A 21185-nucleotide genomic window follows, 5' to 3' on the forward strand; every position below is an offset into this window, starting at 1 on the left:
GAGACTGTCCAGCTTTAAACATTGTGATTCAGTGAGGCATTGGAATAGATAGTTTGAGGTCAAATAGATGCAAAAAGGACAAGCACAGGGGAGAGAAGCAAAATAAATTATTTTCTCTGGTATTGGCTATAGAAAAACCTGGAAACACTTATTAGGAAATGGCAGGGATGGCAGTTGGGAGATGCAGCAGAGGACCCCTCTGAAGCTGAAGTTACTGTGGAGTTAGATAGAGTGCTCACCAAAAAATTGCTCTGACTGTAATTGGTATTTACTCAAAAAGTCATAAAAGCCCTCCAGAATGAAAGGGCTGAATCGCTCATGGTCATGTGCAGGAGGTCCCATAGTCCAGTCTGGAGAAGGTGAAAGGTGAGATGAAAGAATGAATGCTGGGTGATAGACACCCATCTCAGGGCACATTACCTTCTTTCCTGCTACAACCACAACCTTTTTTTTTTTTTTTTCAGTTCTGCAGTATTTATTTTACCCTGAATGTTTATGGGCCAGTGAAATCTACACCTGCATGTTTGGGAGGCCTTGAGCCACTCTCATTTTCAGATAATACTAGATAGAGGCAAGAGTTTTGAAGCAGGTGGGAAGCAAATTTTGAATTCCCCATGTTCAAACTCTATTGCTTTGATCAGGTTTGTCATTCTTCATGCAAAGGAAATAAACACATATTAACCAATCTTCCTTATGTTAACTCTAAAAATAAACCAAAACAGTTACCTTCCCCTAACCTAAATGGCTAAGACAAGGCTTTTCACCACCCAACCAAGAAGCCCTAGAGGATATTCCCATGAGGCTTGCAAAATTTATTGCTCATTTCCAATTGGAAAAAAAAGATGGACTGCAGTAACTCCTTGAAAACACATTATTTGTATAATAGAAACTAGAAATAGTAAACAGCAAAAATGAATCTAATATTAAAGTAGTTTTTGTAAACACCTGAAAAATTGTTTCCACAGGCATTAATTAGGAGTAAATTCCTTGCATGAAGTGAGAATAAAATGGCCAAGTAAGAAATTTAAACTATTAGTCTGTTAAACAGTTAACTTGGTAAAAATCAAATCTGAAGATAAAGTGAGAGAACAACACAGAAGTATTTAGGAAAACACTTTCCTACATGTTATTTGTATCCATGAAGTATTCCTGTATATTGCTACACTTGAACATGTTTTGGTTCTTTAATGTAGTGGAATTGTAATTTTAAGTTACTGTAGGAAAAGTAATTTTAAGTTACTATAGTAAAAGATATCTCTACATATCAAGTCATAATCCTTAACATTTGAAAGCTGTGATAAGAGAGGGAAATTTCACAGCTTAATAAATGGTTTCCCTATAACTGATACTAGTAATACAATGATGGGCAATGCATGAATTATAAAGAGATTTCCAGAGAAACTTTATTAGGGCTCAGTCCAGGTGAGTATGGCAATAAAGTCAATGGAAAATTGGGAATCCTGTTGAGTGCTGAGTCATTATCAATAAAATGGAATAAGGAAAAATGCTGATGTCATCCTTTTTCTTTATTTTCATAGACAGGAGTGCTATGCCTAAAAGACATGATGGTAAAGCACTATCTTACCTTTTTTCAAATATTTAAAAAGTCAAATTCTCTGGGAAGAGAAGCCAAATTAAACATTACATAATCCTACAATGCATTAGCATTGGTCATGGATGTCCTAGAAGAGAACATGCTGAGGTGCCTCATGACCATAAAGCAAATGTCATGCTCTTGATAGTAAAAGTACAGCTGGAAGAAACTCACATTGGAGGTGTTACACAAGTTAATGTGAAATGCAGCTGGACAACGTTTCTGGAGATCTAGTACCAGAGAGGCTTTTTAATGAAGGGTGACCCTCCAAAGGTCACAAGCACCAATGCATTTAACTACACAGCAGCAAGTGCAAAAAGAACTGTGGAAGCAAAATATACAATGGCCCTGCAAACTCATTCCTCATGTATGTCAATACTTGTGCTCTTCAGCATTTTTAGAGCTTGTGGGTTTTTTATTTTTACATGTGTTAAGAGAATTGTGTGAGTCCTGCATTCTCCTGGAGTGTTGCCTTAAAACCATGAATGCTGATTCTCAAACTACACTTTCTGTCCTTAAGAGGCATTAAAAACCAAGGAAAAGCAAAACCAGAAGCAAGAGAGAGTGGAACTCACAGGCTAATGATAATCAGTCTTGTCTGCTTTTGTTGGATAATTGTTTGTAGAATCAGAAAGAAAACTCTTTAATACACACAATAATTTTTTGTTTCATCCATTCCCATTGTGTCTTTTGGTGCCTCCATAAGGAAGAAGAAAATATTTGCATTTAAGAATGATTGCTTATCAATGATGCTATTTTACTTTAAAAGTTAATATCATTTTTGAATGTTACAGATTAACTAGATTTAATATGGTTAGTTACTCTTTGGTCTTATTTGTTTGTTTTGTTTTTTTTTTTACAAATTCTATTTTTCTGCATGGTGTTAATGTGTAATTTATTCAGGCTGGGATAGTATCTTCACGTCAGTGGGGTGACCACAGTTTACTCCAGAGAAATCTGTGCCTCATAATGTGTATCTGATGTGTCAATTTGTGGGATTTAAGTGCAACCAGTGCTCATCATTCCATGAAATGAATTCTGTACAATAGAAAACCAAGGAAGAGTATTTGAAACGAACGATTCCATGTCGATGATTATTGGAGAGGGGCCAATGCTGCAGCAGATTCCTGATGAACATTCACAGGCATTGGTTATTGTTTTCAGGAATGTAGGCAGAAAGTGAAAATTCTAATGAGTTCTTACATAAATATGTAGCAGTGAAAAATCTGAATCCAAGGAATTATCTTGGGGATTTTCTAATAATGATATTAATAATAATTGTAATAATAATGACTAAGGGTTTGAAGTAAACCAAGTTTTTAAACTGAAGAGTGGTAAGGAATTAATTTTTTTCATAGACCAGTGCTTTAGTCAGAGATTGAGAATATAGTGGTTTCTTATTCTTATTCTTATAAAGGAAATAAGGAAAAGTATACTTACTTATAATGGTGCAGTAGTGGTGGGCATTTTGTGAATATGTCCCATGGATATGTTTACTTGTTTTTTATATACTTACTTAAAAACACGAATACCCACAAAATGCCCTCTGCCTTCATACCTGACATGCCTTCAGCATATTCCAGACATGAGCCATTTGACTAGAAGAAATTCTCTGCAGCAGAACTGATCACTGAGCTCTGAGATGCAGCAGTTATTGTGATTATAAGGGTTATGGAATATAGTATGGGAATATGATACAAAAATATAATTAAAATTGACCCGTATTAATAGAAGAAAGGGCAGGGGAAAAGAAAAGCAAAGGCTGAAGGGTAAGCTCTGTGTAGCAGACTGTGAAGCAGCGTGGTGCTAGATCTTATCAGATGTTTTGTCTCAAATGTGCATGAAAAATGAATGAAAATTAAAAAAACAATTCATGAGGGAATTCTAGTTTTCTAGAGATGAAAAAGTAAAAGGAAAGTATGGTTATATGATGGAAAGCAATCTTCTTCTAGTCCTTCATTAGGAAAGATGTGAGTTTACACATTTTGTATATATCCCTGCAAAACCACAACACAGAGCTGGAAGTACACCATAGATCCCAGAATCAGGGGAGAGCCAAAGAGAAAAGCAGCTGACCTGAACTGTCACTAGCACTCCTGCGTTGCTTCATGCTCAGTGGAGCTGCTAAGATAACCAATCTTGCACAGGTTGAATCCAGAGTGTTTCCAAGAACTGAGTTAATTAGTGAAGTATCCTAAAGTTAACTAACTCCCCTGCCAAGAAATGGGCTCTTCCATTTTTCTCACATGATTATCTGGGCACTTTCACTTTTCCATATATAGGAGCAGCCCAGGGACTGACAGATCAGGCTAGGTAGGGATACAGACTTCAGGCACATGCATACTCCTTGCATGCAGGCACGGATGCAAGCACATGCTGCTTTCACACACTGAAATTCAGGTTAGCCCAAGAGGTAATAAGTGAAGACAGCAATAGTCCTGCTGTTAGAGCCTTCTTGAACAGAAGGCACTGAAGGTAGAGCTCTCCAAGCCCTGTTTGTAGCAGCCCATCAGGAGCAGCATCTGAGCCATGAATGGGCCGGTGGATGGTTTATGTGATTACACGCTTGATGATGAGGGGGCTTTCATGTTCACATCGGAGTCCGTGGGAGAAGGACATCCAGGTAAGAAGCCAGCTCTGCTAAAAGTCTAAAAAGTGTAATATTTTCATTTGAGGTGTTTTAAAAGCCTAGAGAAGAATTCACCTGATGTTAATCTTACTAGAGAAGTTATTTGTATCAGGGTGCTTTTTCTACTTTATTTCCACTGGACTTTGTCCATACAGACTGTAGAACTGCTATAACTAGAGTGCTTCCAACAGGAGTTTATGTGATTTTTGCAGGGTGTGTGTTCAGCTGAGGCAGGCAGTGAGGTTTATGGGTGCTGTTCCTTCCTTTTCATCTAACTTTCTTTCAGTATTCCTGTGGAGACACTACTATATCTCTGACAGGCTCAAGTTTCACATATGGGTAAGAATGCCTAGCTTGCTTCTCGAGTTCCATATCTTTATGGGCCCTGTGAAACTGTCCTGCACGTATGGAGTGGTCTAAGACTCTCACCCATGACAAGAATATCCCTAAGCAGCCTATCTTGGAGCCTTTTTTTAGTGGTCCCAGCAGCTGTACATGGCAAAGTCATCAATTTGCCCCCTGCCTCTCACCCCTTTCCATCATCTGATGCAATATATGGAATTGCTTAAGCAAATAGTGGACAGTTATTTGCTAAACTTTATGTATGGTCAGCAGAGATTAGTTCAATTTTATTGAAAACAAATATTCATCCACCATAAACATACACCTTATGTCAACAGCAACTGTTCCCTCAAGTGAGGCCAGGGGACAATGGGCTATTTGAGGTCCTGAAAAGTGTATTTGTTCTAGAAGATGATTTGGTGGCCTGTGCTTTTTGCTGTAATAAGGCTTTTCAGGTCTGTATTCATGAAATGTGAGTGAATCATAGATGGGTAGGATGATTTTATAGCACAGGATAAAAAGGTCAGCAATGAGAACTTTATGTCTATAGTTTGATACTCTTCTAGATTAACTTATTACTGCAGATCAAACCCATGGCTGATGCAATTGAGTACCTCTCCATCAATGTGAAGGCAACTACATCAGGTTAAACCAGTTGGGGTTCTTTCTGATGTAATACAGTCAGAAAATGACAGCCACATTTTTTCCATGGAACCTATGTGCCATGTCAAATTTATGTATATTTACATCCAGTGTCTGTAGTGCTATGGAGTTTCATGGGAAAAATCACATAATACAGTGTGATCATTTTACATGGATGATATTATTTCCAAAGACAACTGGTCACAAGTTATGCTACTCTAATCATTATTTTTTATTCATCTTGGGGCAAAAATAGGCAAGTCTCAGAGCAGAGAGAGTTCAGCTGAGTCCCCAGATTCAACTGAGTCCCTTGGCTTCTTTCCTTTACCAGTCCTCTCTTTATCTTGTTTCTTCTTTTAGCATTTGGCCAACTTTTTAGTTCTTATTCACATTCCCTCCTTTATTTCCAAACCCTCTATTAGGTTTAAGCCCATGAAAATAATTTTTCTCCTGTGCTGAAGTACAAGGCAGGCCCTTGAGAAACAGTTACCACTTGGATATCCCTGCAGCTTCCCTCGCCTTGCGGAGCTTGCAGGGTCTCTGGGTGCTATGAGATACAAAGTACCAACCTGGGATGTTTATTTTAGAGTGAGTGGAAACTGAAATTTACCGGGGTGTTTTCAAGGCTATGATGCTTTCTTAAACACCCTACTTCTTCACTTAGGGTACTGAAAACCCCAGTGCCTATGGCAAAGGGAAGACAGAGATTTTCCAGATCAAAGGAGGACAGGCTGGCAGTAACTCTGGGTTGTCTTGCAAATTCTTTTTCCTGAGCATCAGCATTGGATCTTAATCATCTCAGTGACAGCTCTGGCTCCTGACAGCAAATTGATCACCCCTGCATCCTGGCCAAGGCCCCTTTTCCTCTCTGTGGCTTTGCACAAGAGGTGTAGACACACCATTAGGATTTTATCACCCAGGAAAATCTTGGCTATTTCTTAAAATGAGGCCCAGTGCCTGAGGCTGCAGTTGGGCTTCTGATGTTATCTGTAGCAATAGAATTTTATTGTGAGTTTTGATTTCCTCTGTTTATACAAAATGGATAATTTGCGTGTTCTTGATCATTTCTCTTCCGTATGTGATAGTATAATTTTGCTAGAGGGCATTATGTGCAGTAAAGATCCTGAACCAGATCTTTGTCTGGTGGAAATTTGAATTGTTCTGATTGTATTAGCTGAGTATTGAACGCTTTAATGGAAACCTTCTTAACGCACAAAGCAGGAGAAATTACATGGTTATTTATTTGAGTGTACAGAGAGCTGCCTTGTATCTGTGCAATGCCTAGAGCTGGGTGTCACTGAGAAGTCCAGATTCCATAGAAGCAAGTAATAGCTGTCAATAATTAACCTACAGGCATCACCTGTGCTCCCCAAAGACATCACAGAAGACTGTTTATGCCATCTTCTCACTCCAGATCCTTCAGAATCCCCTGGGCATAACATTTGGGAATTCCTTTCAGATCTTTAATCATTTAGTGATGTAAATTCCAAACTCTCTGAAGATTTACACGACTTCCTCCTTTCAATATAATAATAAAAGCACACAGAGGCATGAGAAAAACAACTTTTTGGTTTTTTGTCTCTATTTTGTCACTGCTCCATTTTCCTAAGTCCCGTAGTGTCTGTCATGCTGCACAGGTTTCCTGGTGCTTTGAAAAGCATTGATTGTTTCTGTGCCCCACAATGTCCAACAGATGTCAAACCACCAAGGAGTAATTCCCTCCCCTAGCTGGAGTGGCTTCAGGTGGAACTGCCTGCAAACTGGCTGCCATTCAGTTTTCCACAAAGCACTAAGGAATCTCTTTAAAAGTATAAGACAAAACATCTTCTAAAAGCAAACTCATGTTTTCAAGCATATTAAAAGCATGTGTTTATCTTGTAAATATTCACAGGGAAAAAAATCATGAAGGAAAAAACCCCCAGAAAATGCAGATCTGTCCAGCATGTCTTATATCTAAGATTATATATACTTAATGATATGCATGATCCTTCAGTAAACTGCACTGAACAAGGAGAACAGCTGTACATGATATTTGGACACTGCTAATATTGCAGTACCACTGCACTTATCAACTAGCACTCCTCAAGGGTTCTTTTAGATAGGAAAAATGTACAGCACAATGCTTGCATTTGAAGTCTTTCTAGTGAAAGTCTTTTGTAGGAAAGCTGATTTTTGATGAAATGCTTATGATAAATATCTGCATTTCTTCCATTTATTTTTTTTTACCAGAAAACTAGCAATTGCTCTCTTTGCCATACTTTTAATATAAAAATTCACATTCTAGTTTATTTTTTTTCTGTTGATAGAAATAACATATCATTAAAAATACTGAATTTAATGTTGATGATTATAGATTTTGAAGAAAACCAACCTTGCAATTTCAAATGTTCAATGTTTATTATATTTACTATACCATCAAAGCCAGTAGTTTGGCTGTACCACTTTGTTGTATTTTGTGGAGTTTTCTTGAATAAAGTTTTCGGGTTTTACTGCTGTTCATAGTTTATTTTTTCCTCTGTGTGGTGAGTCTGTGAAACTGAATTCCTATGAAGGTTCTGAGAACTTTTGTTAGGCTCTTACATACTCTAATGTAACAAGCTTATGTCTAACTATTTGGAAAACTGTGAAGTTTCTTCTGATTTTCAGAGATCACCTTTGTTGTTGAACACCTCCTCTACTTCCTAGTATTACAACTGGGATTTTGAGTAGGCTTTATCATCAACCTCCCCAGACTCATTTTATGGTTAGCAAGAGCTGTTCCACGGCTTGTTGGCATTTCTGCCATAAGACTGGGCCTGTGGGATGACTGGATTTCATGAAAAGAGTCATGGCTGTCTAATATTTTCCTGCTCAGCCATTTTTGATCCCTCTTTTGAATATTCATTTTACTGGATGGTAATTCATGACAGGAAAGTAAGCATGGAATGAATTCTGACCTATTAAAGGGTTTTTTAAAGATTATAGTGTCTCACCAGAGGTGTTTCCTTATGCTTTCTCTGTTTCTAAAAAAGAAGGGAAAATAAAAAGAAAAAAAATTATTAGACAAACCTCTCACACTTAGCAGATAATAAGAGAAATGGGCCAGCTGAGATGAGAAATTTAAATAACATAATGGAGGGTGCACAAAGCCTGCTAAGCATTGCTAAAAATAGAATGCCTGGTTTTATTTTACACCAGAGACCTTTACTAATAGACATGCCTTTACTTTAATGCATTAATCAGCCAATCATCCAGCTGGATTTCTCTTTCCTGTCTTGACAGACATATCTGTATCTGGATTTGGATCTAGTTGCACTAGAACTGCTGGTTGTTGCACCAATAATCAGATATGACATGTATTATCAAACTGATTTGTCTCAGGCTATTTTAATATAAAGGTATGCTCCAAATTATTCTAATCTGTTATTTTAATTTTTTAGTGTCTCACATAGATGCCAAAGATCAGAAGAGATCTCTAAAATATAATCTGATCTGACCTTCATACACAGATAATAATATTTCATGCAAGAGCTCTTCAAACAAGCTAGTAAATGGCAGTTGAAATTCATTCATACCTTTAAAAAAGATAATTCTATTTTCATGTAGACATTTGAAGGATAAGGAATCCTGCATGCCTCTAGATGGTTTCGCTGGTTCTCACTCTTTTCAGATTCTCCTTTTTGAATCTTTATCTATGTCTTGACTGATTTCATCCTGTAAGACAGACTTTTCTGATTTAGGGCATTTTTCTCATTCTGTCCTAAACCTTCCCACAGCTTCTTAACAGCCTTTTGAGTGTTTTGGCAAGAATGTATATAACATCACAATGAGTGCCATGCAGGGAACTTAGGCATGTGGGACAGAAGCATCTAATGCAGGTGACACATGGTTCATGTGGAGCAAGGGCAGCAATAAAGGTTCTTCACTGAAACTCTGGGAGGTGAAAAAATTACTACAAAGGAGTCCCAGTTTGCTACTGGGTATTGGACCATTCTAACCCCAATTGCTCTGTTGTCTCACCCATAATGATTACATAATTACATATTGCAATATGCAATAAATTGCATATCGTTGTCAATATTTCTTGCTTTTATGCTTGAAAATGTGGATATATTTCCTTATAAAATGAAAACTTTGAAGAAAGCAAGCAAAGATACATTTTAATCACTCTTGCCACCTTTGTACCCAGGTTTGCTAAACAAGGTTCAGTTGGACGTCTAATTAAATTGCAAGTCTGATTCCTGTTTGGTAATAATTGTCCCAAATTTAGTAATCCATGTACAATTCTTGCAAGGCTGAAAGTTCCAATGCAGCCTACATTTGCTAATTGTCTTTTGTGTTCATTCTTTTTGTGTTGAAGTGGTAAGATGGGAATGAATATGGGAGATAAGAGTGTCAGAATCACATTAGTTCTCCAGTCCTTGATTTGTCCCTCTTAGCTAAATGTACACCTTCTTCATGAAAATCAGTGAGAATTTATTTTGAATTGAGCTTAAGTGTATTAAAAGCATGTAATGACAGACTATTACAAAACATTGCTTTCCAACAGATTGTGTTGCACACAGCAAAGCAGGAGATTAATTTATTTTGCCACACAGCTTGTTATGTGAAAATCTAAAAGCAATACTAGATTTTTTTAAAGAACAATAAAATTAAATTATGTAAGAATATTTACCATTTTCAGGTGGAAAACCTTGCTATGGGTGCTGCCCTTTTGTGTCCATTAGATTAGCTAGGTTACTTGATTAAGATTCAATATTTGTTTTACAGATTAGAAAAGAAACAAAGAAGATAAAATATTGTTATGAAAAATTTCAGCTGAAACCTCTGTATTTGGCATGTGATACCTCAGGCAAACTTCAGCTGGTAACCCCTTCTTTGCTGCTGTGTGTGTCTTCCCTGTGCTGCCTTAGGTGGGTTGCAGGGATTATTAGGAGGTGACATTGACAGATGGTAGGAAGCAGTGACAAAAAGCAACCCAAAACCCAGGCCTCCACTGAGCTGTGCATTATCTCTTTTACTATAAACACTTTCTCAGGCTTTACCACCAGAGTAGGTCAGGTACATTGCAACTTTCTGTTGAGACGATGGAAGTTGTGGTGGAGCATCCCCATTCCATTAGAGCACCACTGCTTTACAGAGCTGGTCGTCCTGGAGAAGGTGAAAGCTGCAAGTAAAACCTCTTAACCTCCCAGGTTATTCTGTGCATTAAACACTTGTTTCACATCTAAGTGCAGAAAACTACAGATGAAGTTCTAGTTAGTTTACACTGGTAGGTAAATGCCCCACTGTGTCTACTGAATTTGCCGAAAGGATGTTTAACATGTCTTTCTTTTTAGCTACCTTAAATATGCCAGTAATAAGCAATGAAAGAATTCCTTTCTGAAAGTGATGCAAACAGTCCATGTTCTGTATGGAGTGCTGTGGTTTTGAATCACAGCTTTGATGTCTTGCAGATAAAATCTGTGATCAGATCAGCGATGCTGTGCTAGACGCCCACCTCAAACAGGACCCGAATGCCAAGGTTGCTTGTGGTGAGTTGTTTGCTGCTTTGCTTTAAGTCATCACACAATCACATTCTTTTTTTAGGATGTTTGCAAAGACCTAGCTCGTTTCACCCTCAAAAAATGACATAAGAATTTCAGTTTTCAAAAGGAGAGATGAGAAGAAACAGTAAAAATTTTTGTAAAGATTGAAGAGCAAGCAGGCTGTAGAAGAGGAGAGCCATTGATTTTGTGTGTGGACTGAATTGTCCTGGAAGGAACAAGTTTGCATATCACTGAATCATGCCCAGTGTTACGATTTTCCCATTTGTAAATTGGACATATTAGTTTTTTCCTTGCTTTCAGACAGACGGTGAATATGAAAAGAATTTTTTATAGATGGAGTTACAATGATAAAAATATGGATAGAAAGGATTTATACTGTATATATCCAATGGATCTCTCAAAATCAGCATCATCACAAACACAGTTCTTTGTCTTAGTGGATGGCTTATTCTGCTACTGTACTCCTGTTCTCATCTCTCCTTTCAGAGACAGTGTGCAAGACCGGAATGGTGCTGCTCTGTGGGGAGATCACTTCTCGTGCTATTGTGGATTACCAGCGAGTTGTCCGAGATGCAATTAGACACATTGGCTATGATGATTCAGCTAAAGGTTGGTGGAAAAACTCATGAAATCGTGGAAGAGCAAGTAATAGGCAACTGCAGAGCAGGTCTGTCACCACTTCCATACAGGGGCTTTAACAGGCCTGATACAAAATGAGTATGCTGTGGGAAAGCTGCTTACATGGTGCTACATGATACATTTTCTGGCTTTACCTCAGTAAGTAAAAACCTTCTGTTAGTTAAAACTGAATTTGGAGTAGGCAGACTATACTTTGAACTGTGGTATTTGGCCACAATAGTTAACTGCAACTTGAACCATAGAACAGAGCACTCCTCCAAACTTGCAAGAACTTGACTCTTGGTTTTCATTTGGCAAGCTGGTTGTTGCACCTTGGTGCAAAAGACAGAGAAGAAACTTAGTTCATTTCATTGGACTTTTGTATTTTTGTACTGCAGGAGCATTTAGAATTCCCAGATGTAAAGGTGGTTGTCACTGCAGGGTGTTTTGTCAGCTCTGAATATCTGCTTTTACACTGAGCAGTGTGTGGTCCATACCTAGATAGTGAGATATGAAAATGATACAAAAGACAAAATGTTCTGTGCACCAGACACATTTCACTTTCTGATTTGCATGTATCTGTTTATACAGTAGAAATATTCCAAGTATTCTGTTACAGTGAAGTGTATCTTTTAAGAGCTTTTGGTTTACAAGTTGTTTACTGCACTCCTTTGATTGCAATCAAATTTGCAGGAGGTTGTGATGGGAGAATATTACAGCAGCTCAGCTGCAGGTTGCCTGCACTGTCACACAACAGCAATGCTTCCACAACCCAGAGGCAAATCTAGGAGGTCACAAATCTCCTTTTTACCCAAACTGCCAACAGTGATGAGGGGAGATTTGGTGACCCAGTAAAAAACAATTTCTAGAACTAAAAAAGAGCCCTAAACCAAGGAATTATGTACAGAAATATAATTTTCTTCTCTACATAGCCTACTGAAAAGAGGGTGAGGAGCATTCAAGTGGATCACATGCATATGGACATGTATATATGTTGTACTGGCTGAACATGAGTTTGATCAGCGGCTGTCAGTAGCTACAGTACTAGAAAATGTTGGATTTGGAGAGAAGCAAGTTACTATTAATATACCTAGGAACAGGTGGGAAATTTTGCCACAATCTTCTGTAAGTCTTTCAATTTCTTTTTAAAACCTTACTTTTGGTCTTGGAAGGCCATATAGGTTTCCATTTCCAGATTTGTTGTGAGACCTGAATCTGGTGTTTTTCTGTTTGTGGTTCATGCAGAGTCCCATGAGAGATTTAAGTATGGACACTGCTTTGTATGTATTACAAATAATGTGGAGAGAGCAGAGACTTCACTCACTGAAAAACTCAGCTTCAGGGAATTCATGTACAGGACTTCATTAGTATTCATTTGGGAGAGGCTCATAATCTGAATTGGCTTGGCACAGTGCAAGAAAAAATAACAAGTAACAAGCAAGAAAGGCAGCCCTGTATGATCCACCCCATCAAAAAAATGTTTCAAGTGTGGTATTGACAAAAATTTTACTGAAGAATAATAGTTTGGTTTTGAGTTCTGAATGTGGTATCCTTCAGAATAAAAATTTTTTCCTCTGGTTCCAGATTGCTTTCCTTAATTGTGACAGAAAAAGTTAATTCACTGCTATTATTTTTTCCTAATAGGCTTTGACTACAAGACTTGTAATGTTTTAGTGGCACTGGAACAGCAGTCACCTGATATTGCCCAGGGTGTTCATCTACACAGGAATGAAGAGGATGTTGGTGCTGGAGATCAGGTAGACATAGCATCACATCTAAAACATCAAAGCTGTTTTAATGGAAAAAGTTTACTCCATCTTAATGCCCTATATTCAAAACCCATGTCAAAGTATTTCCACACTTTCCTTTACCCCAGAATAAACCCATAATTTTACTAAAACAGTTCCTTGAGGGCAGACTTTTGTCTGGTGTTATTTTAGCACTCCAGGCAAATCAGTAGAGCCCTGGCAGTTTGTAGTAGCTGAGGAGGTTCTCTTTAGAACTCAGCAAAGGTTTTTTGCTGTATTTAATGTTTTTATTGTATAGTTTTAGGCTCATCAGACCATTCATCTTGCAGTCAGATTCACCATATAATATGGAATAAACAAAGGATCTTTTCACATTCAAGGAGCTGTTGAGCAGCAAAACATTAGGTGGTGTTTCACCTGCCCTTGGCATTAGTACAATAAAAACCAGAGTACATTTAATTCTCACTTATTCCCAGAGGCAGCTCTTGTAATAGGTGCTCCATGTAATTAAGGCTGTCCAAACTGAGTTTCTCTGAGCTAAAGAACACATGTAGGCATTTAAGGTGTGTTCTCAAGACAGAGACACTAGCATAAAAACTGCATAATGTGACTGATGCCATATGAGTTAATTCAACATTTACTAGTTATCATTAGAAGTTTATATGAGTGCTGTTGAGAACTGTAAGTGCAAGTATTAGAGTTCAGGAGACAAGCTAATATTGTTAAAAAGTCCCTTGAGGACTAAATTAAAATTATTTTCTGCAGTCATGGGGACATAATACTACATAAGATGAAGAGATTTGACTTTGACACTTTGATGGCCTCACTTTCCATTTCATCCAAGCGCCTTCCTGTCTTTTTTCCCTTCCCCCCCCCCCACAACATACACTGCATGAGGAAAAAGAAAATGCTGCTAATTCTATTTAGCAAACAATAATCTGATGCAGGGAACATGACACAATAAAATTAATATATAACAGAACAATAAAATTAATATATAACAGTATGAATATAATATGTAACAGTAGAAGCTGTGACTCTAAGCATGTGGCATTGAAAAATCTGAGGCAGGTGCCTTAAACTGTTTGAAGGGTATGTCCTTCATGGAGTGCTCACACCCCATTCCACTGAAATTTCAGATGTGAGCTGCAGTATGTGTAAGTGTGTTTGTATTCACACATAAAAGCCTCTGGAACATTTCCAGGGTACTGAAAACATCCTTCCCATGACAGAATAGTCCTGAAATGTTTTCTCTGGCAGATTTTTTTTTTCTGTGAAAATATGTCTTCATTTTTTTGAGGTTTCTAGCTCAACATGTAAGCCTTCAGGCTAGTGAAAAATTCTAGGAACATGGGAGCTTCTCATTACGCTGTAACATGTTGGAGCCTGATCTGAGTTTTGGCTTCTTGCACTGTGATGTAAAACTGTAGAAAGTAAACCTGGAGGATGCTGGTGACTCTTTGCTTCAGATGAAATCTCATTGCCTTTGATTGTGGTGCCTTTAACAGTGACTGAAGTATGTTCTCTCCTCCTGCAGGGTTTGATGTTTGGCTATGCAACAGATGAGACAGAGGAATGCATGCCCCTGACGATTATTCTTGCTCACAAGCTGAACGCCAGGTTAGCAGAGCTGAGGCGCAGTGGGGAGCTCCCTTGGCTGAGGCCCGACTCTAAGACACAGGTAAACACTGCAGGGGATTGTCCACAACGTTGGAAACCAGCACCCTTTCTTTCCAGAAATACTGAAGGTTCTCTGAAAACAGCAGGTGATGTGTTTCAGCCTATCAGGATTCGCTACAAAGAACAGATAAAGCTTTTCCACTGCTTGTGACATTGACTCTTGGCTGTTGGAAAATGGTTAACTTGTCTCAGAACACTCCACCAACGTCCTGCCACTGACAGGACATTTAACTTCAGAACTAAAGTGGTTTGTGCTTGTTGGAAAAGGGACATCCAAAGGATTTATTTGTATTTAGGGGTTCAGGCTGACATCAAGATGCACTAAGAACACAAATTTCTGAGGCTTGAGAGTTTTGAAGGAAGCCACACCTGAAACGCATATTTTGGATGATTTCATAGAGAATCAATGGGTTCTTATTGAGTTGGATTTTTTCTATTTTTTTTTCCTTTTTTTTTTCTCTTTAGCATAGCAAAAATTCAGTGAGAAAACAGGAAATAAGCTTCATTTTTTATACCCTGGCCTCACTGTGAGCAGTGATCACTCTAACATCAGTACTGACATTTCGCTACAGTTTTTGGGATAGCCTGGGTGACATTTGATGGATGCCACTAACACATTTGCAGCAGCTCTGTTGTTTGTTCCCTCTGTGCCTGTGTCCCCCAGGTGACAGTGCAGTACATCCAGAAGAACGGGGCAGTGATCCCTGTGCGTGTTCACACCATTGTGATCTCGGTGCAGCACGATGAGGGCATTTCCCTGGAGAACATGCGCAGGACCCTCAAGGAACGCGTCATCCAGGTCGTCGTCCCTGCCAAATACTTGGATGACAAAACTGTTTATCACCTTCAGCCCAGCGGGCGTTTTGTTATTGGAGGGCCTCAGGTTTGTGCTGTTGCATTATTTTGGTGGTCTTATGAAGTCGCCTTTCACTGTATGTGAGTCTTCAATGCTCGGGTTTTGGCATTGTCCCAGGGTAAGGAGCAAGCTGCCCAGTGGAAGATTTTCCTGCAGCTGGGTGTGGGAGAAGGGCTCAGGGTTTCACATGTCCTATGCCAAAGTAACCTTTGAGGGCCTGGTGATGCTGTACATGTATTGCGACCAGGCAGGCAAGTCTGCATCCAATCTTCCATTGCACTAAGAGTGTAGAGCCCAGTTCTGAATTTTCTCAAACCCTCTGGGAGCCAGCGCTGAGTGAGACCTGCAGTCCTTCCTCATGGCAAGCACTTCTTACTTCCCATGAGAGATGGACAAGAGAAGCTTTACTTCTCTTACAGTGAACCTGCTTTTCAGATCTGCATAACTCTCACTGTTCTGTCTGAAACCAGTAAGAGCTGAAGGCGTTCATCTGTCCTGAAAATCAGCCCCAATAAGGCTTCTTCTGGTGAGAAAATAAATGTTCCTTTTATTTTTAGGCAGCGCAGGACATGGGATTTATAATTTGATCCTGTTCTTACCAATGTCAGGAAGAACTTCCACTGTCTGTAGGATCAGCAGTTCTAAGATTTAGTTTTTGAAAACAAATTTACCATTATGAATGTTTTAATCTTCAGATGCCTTCAGAAATATCACAACAAAACTTCAAAGCTCCTTCCTGAAATTAGGTTCAATTTTAAAACAAATCAAAGTAGACAGTGCTTTCCCTTTGTTTTACAAATTCGTTCACTTACCAGAATTTTCTAGAATTATTTCTAAGGTACTCTTTTTTATATTAGTGCAACAGGCAGGAAGATGTTGAGACTTATCATTATAATTATTGATTCTACAAAAAAAAGTATTTTTTTGCAGTTGAATGGGTTGTATCACTGTAATTTTGTGTATCATTGATATCCTAGACTAAGCACAAAAGGAAAGTCAAACTTGAGCTGTCACTTAGAGAGAATGAAACAAGGCAGCAATCATAGCTACATAGAAAAGAAGGCTACACACAGGAAAACTTTTATGTGTGCAGTGAAGTGCACCCATTAAAAATGTAAATCTTTCAGATGTGTACTGAACTGCATCCATTTTAAAATGTACTATAGTTACAAGTGATAAGCCAGCCAGGTGTCCCTTGCTACTCTTGTGCTGGGGCTCTGTTGCATATGTTTGCACATACAAACTGAGAAAAGTCACAGTGTCCATTTACAGCTGTTTAAACTTGGGCTAAGTTTACTCAGTGTGGGTCAATCTGCCTATGTGTCCATGACCTTCCAACTGCTATCATCACTTGTGCAATTTACAATGGCATTGCAGCATAGAAATAACTATTTCTCCCCTTGACTTTACCAGCTTTAGCTTTCTGCTTATTTCTCAGAAAAGCTTTACTCAGTTTTATTTTTAACAAAGCCAGCTGCAGGAGGCTGTCTTACCTCCAGCTCAATTCATCCAAGGAAGACACAGATATTTCACTTGGGATTTTCATCTTATGTTTTTGAGAGTGGTGGGATCTTGAATTCTGGCTATGGCAAAATGAGTGGGTTTGCTGCTGTCATCATTTTCCTATCAGCAGTACCTGCTGGTGTGATGAGGAAAGACCTTACAGCTTATCACAACAATGACTTCCCCACAGTTTACAAGTGCATTTCAGCACCTCTGAAACAAGGGGTGGGTTTTTTTTGCCTTTCACATGTCCATTTATTCTTCCTCTCACTCAGTTCTGCAGCAAAGTCATGGTGGCATGCAAGTTGTTCTCATTGCAACTGTCTGCACCATTAAAAACTGAGGTTTGAGGCAAGCAGAAAAACCCAAGAACAGGATCCTTTAATACATGCTCAGCTATCTAAAATCCAGATTCATGTCTCAGTGCTCTCTTAGCAGAATGGAAAAAACAGTGCCAAAGGTTCACTTCTGTGTATATGCAGTCTTTCTAAGAAAAACCTTGACTCCCCACTTGTGTTTGCCATGCAAACATTCCAGCAGTTGAATTTTAGTGACATGATGTTCTGAGGAAAAGAATTTCAAATCTGCCTGCACAGGTGGCAGCAGAATTTAAAATGTGAACATGTTTTCTTTCACACCAGAAAGCTTAAAGATTTAGTAAATTGCAGGGGTCAGATAGTCTGGTGCTGATCAGCTAACCCAGATCAAATGAAAATATGAAGCCCTTGTGAGGAGCAATCAGGATAGCTGTAGGCCACTAGAATATTATCTGTGCTTCCTTATTTGATATTTTAGAATATTCATCTATAAGTATCTGTTCTTAGAAATAAGTAATCCTTTCTCAATTACTTATGACTGCCTGGTACTCCATACACATTGTGCACGGTTCAAATTAGACTACAAATATTTTGGGGTAGGAAATGCAGTTTTTAGTCCATATATGACACTCTCTGATACTGCAATGCTTGGTGCCACTGTCTATGTGACCATCTATAAGGTACCACTGACATACATTTGACTGTAAATAAAAAAAGAATCTACTATTTAATATTCACACAATTTGTGATTTTGACTAAAACATACAAAATTTTTTTCATATTTTAAGCCGTGTGAAATCTCTCAATAGTTCCTTTATGGCGCACAGTTTTAGCAATATTCCATAATAGGTTTGGATGCTTAGTAATTTCTAAACCAAAGGTAACTTCTAAACCAAAGCTTCCATATTTCCAATTAAAACAGGCAGTGAATGCTGTAGCTATCTGGGTGTAAGCCTGTTGGCTTGATTAACCAAACAAATTTGTGAATGGCTTATCTTGAGAACCTGGCTTTAAAGAACAACTACAGCCAGTGTTGTACCTTGGTGAGACAAGTTCATTCCTTCAGCCACCCCCAGCAATGCCTGCGTGGTCAGCTTGCTCTGAGGGCGTGCATAGCCTTGTTTGGGAGTGAGTGGGTGTGACATGGAGCCCTTGTGTCTCTGCTCAGGGTGACGCCGGTGTCACGGGGAGGAAGATCATCGTGGACACGTACGGCGGCTGGGGCGCGCACGGCGGCGGCGCCTTCTCGGGCAAGGACTACACCAAGGTGGACAGGTCGGCCGCCTACGCCGCCCGCTGGGTGGCCAAGTCCCTGGTGAAAGCTGGGCTCTGCCGCCGTGTCCTGGTCCAGGTATGCTTTGCTGAGGGTGCTGCTGCTCTCAAACCATTTCCCTCTCTAGATGCTCTTTGAATGCCCATGGTACGAGCCACCGTAGTAGAAGTGGTGTTGGTGATGGTTTTGTGGAGAAAGGAAGACTCGATGCTTGGTTCAAGCCCAGTGTAATGTCACTAATAACCAGTTGGCTTCTTGAAATGGAACTTTGCATTTAGCTTTTTGGCTATTTTTTGGCTATTTTTTTGGCTATTTTTTGGCTATTGTATTGGCTATTTTTCTAGATATTTGTTGAGCCCTCAACCCTTTGACACTCAGTCATTGACATGAGCATGAGGTGACTGGATAAAGAGGGAGAAAGTAATCCAGAGGCCTCTCATTTTCAAAGTCTTCTTTTTTCTACAAACACAGATAGTGCAAATATGAGAAGTGAATGAGGAGCCTTAGTTTTCGTAGGATGATTCATAAATTAATGCTTTCTTCTGCTGCCCACTGTTGTCCCAAGGTGCTGTGTTTATTGGGTGACTAAGGCACCTTTTTTCCCCACAGGTTTCTTATGCCATTGGGGTTGCTCATCCACTGTCTATTTCACTGTTCACTTATGGAACTTCCCAAAAAACAGAGAAAGAGCTGCTGGACATTGTGCACAAAAACTTTGATCTTCGGCCTGGAGTCATTGTCAGGTAAAGAAACACACAGAAAGGAAAATATCCCCATAGTTGCATCCAATCAATGATTTCTTGCAAAATCTTCAGCTGTTACTGAAGGTTTGGCCTTCTATAGTATATGGAGGTCAAATAAAATAATTTTCACATTCCAAGAACTTTAAGTTACTTTGCTCTGATAAAAAAGTATCTTTTGGTTTACCAAAGGAATTTAAGATTATTTCATCTTTTCCATTTAATAGTAGTTATCCTGAAGTATCTTAATATGAAAATTTTTTTCCTTCTTTTTATTATGCACACAGGGATCTGGATTTGAAAAAGCCCATTTACCAGAAGACTGCATGTTATGGTCACTTTGGAAGACAGGAATTCTCATGGGAAGTGCCTAAAAAACTCGTGTTTTGACATAAGTGACGTGTCACCTTTTGAAACTAGAAAGGAAGACCACTAATGATGAGGATGCTTCTGAAAATCAAATTTGACAGCTTTATATTCAACATAAGGAATTTTAGATTTTAAAAGGAAAGAAAGAAAAGGTTATTTTCTTGGGAATTAATTTTTTTTTAACCCTCAGTGTCTTTCATTACCTAAGATATAATGGACAGAGTCTGTTTTTTTAATCAGCATAAGACAGCAAAATACAGTTTACCTTTAACTGCTGCTCTGTTGGTTCTTTGGATAAAGACAAAGTGTGACTCAGGTACTCAAACCAAAAGCTGAACCTCAAACCTTTGATGGGCAAAGGTGAAGATGACTTTCCCAACTCTGACTAAGGATCAGCAGATCTGTTGCTTCTGATTAGACAATGGGAAATTCTGGGGTCCAATTTCCTTACTGGAGTTAGCAATGCATACAGCTGGGGGCTGCTTTGATGGGAGAAGGCTGAATAGCATCTAACAGTATCTTTGCCTCTTTTATAAAAGATGTTAACATATGTGTAATATTTAAATCACCTTCAGTGCATATGTGCTGTTACTGTTGCATTTCAATCACTGTGTTTTTGAAACATAAGTGCTCTCCTACAACACAACAATCATAGAATAAAAAGCTTTTTCCTACCATGTATGTAAAGGTGTATCTTTTTCTATGTTGGTTTTTTTTTTAATGCTGCTGTAAAATGGTCCATCTCAACTAAGCTGATTCTATTCTTGTAGGAATTTAGTTTACCAACAAAATTTATTTTTTTTTATTTTGAAATTGTTATATGCATTTCCCTGTTAATACGTGTATGATCACTGTTAAGTCCTTGTGATTAATGGAAATTCAGTGAAAAAGTATGAGATTTTTATTTGTAACTCTTAGGTTGTGAGACCACGTTTTTCTTCTGTGATATTTTTATTTGTCACTAGGCAACAAAATTCTCCAATGCAAGGGCTTAATCCTCCAATCCTTAATCCTCCAATGCAAGAGTTGCCTGTGTATAGCCCTCAAGAGGGACTTAATGCTTTCAGCCAGCCTTCTGAGAAATGCGGGCTGGAGAAGTGCTGCCACCCCGTGTTTATCTCCTAAATAAATGTCTTCATACAGCGCCTCCCGAACTGATGTGGTGGTGGAAAGGAAGTGCCTGTGATGAACATTAAAGAATAAGCAGTCATTTATTCCTTTCAAGTATGTCACAAACACAATTTCTATCTAGTCAAGCCTGAGGTCTCTCCACTGTTATTAATTATACTAATGTGCTCTGTGTTCTGTGTAAGTTGAGATAAACAGGTTTGTGGGTACCTTCTGAT

General features: G+C 38.7%; 1 protein-coding gene across 1 annotated transcript; it reads left to right on the forward strand.

The window, feature by feature from the left end:
* Positions 1-3888: 3888 nt before the first annotated feature.
* On the forward strand, positions 3889-20520 carry MAT1A (methionine adenosyltransferase 1A). Its single transcript, XM_005481540.3, has 9 exons — positions 3889-4217; positions 10643-10720; positions 11222-11344; positions 12998-13110; positions 14639-14782; positions 15446-15664; positions 18626-18808; positions 19340-19473; positions 19758-20520. The coding sequence occupies exons 1-9, from the start codon at positions 4124-4126 to the stop codon at positions 19858-19860; spliced, it is 1191 nt and encodes a 396-aa protein (XP_005481597.1). The 5' UTR covers positions 3889-4123; the 3' UTR covers positions 19861-20520.
* The last annotated feature ends 665 nt before the right edge of the window (positions 20521-21185 follow it).

Source organism: Zonotrichia albicollis, chromosome 7 (assembly GCF_047830755.1).
Source record: "Zonotrichia albicollis isolate bZonAlb1 chromosome 7, bZonAlb1.hap1, whole genome shotgun sequence".
Taxonomy (NCBI): domain Eukaryota; kingdom Metazoa; phylum Chordata; class Aves; order Passeriformes; family Passerellidae; genus Zonotrichia; species Zonotrichia albicollis.

What these genes read in the sequence shown, in the direction of transcription:
- MAT1A (XM_005481540.3), top strand. Translation starts at nt 4,124, where the DNA reads ATGAATGGGCCGGTGGATGGTTTATGTGATTACACGCTTGATGATGAG. An exon ending in GGCCCGACTCTAAGACACAG is followed by an intron (nt 14,783 to 15,445) that starts GTAAACACTGCA and finishes TGTGTCCCCCAG; the next exon opens with GTGACAGTGCAGTACATCCA. An exon ending in CGGCCTGGAGTCATTGTCAG is followed by an intron (nt 19,474 to 19,757) that starts GTAAAGAAACAC and finishes TTATGCACACAG; the next exon opens with GGATCTGGATTTGAAAAAGC.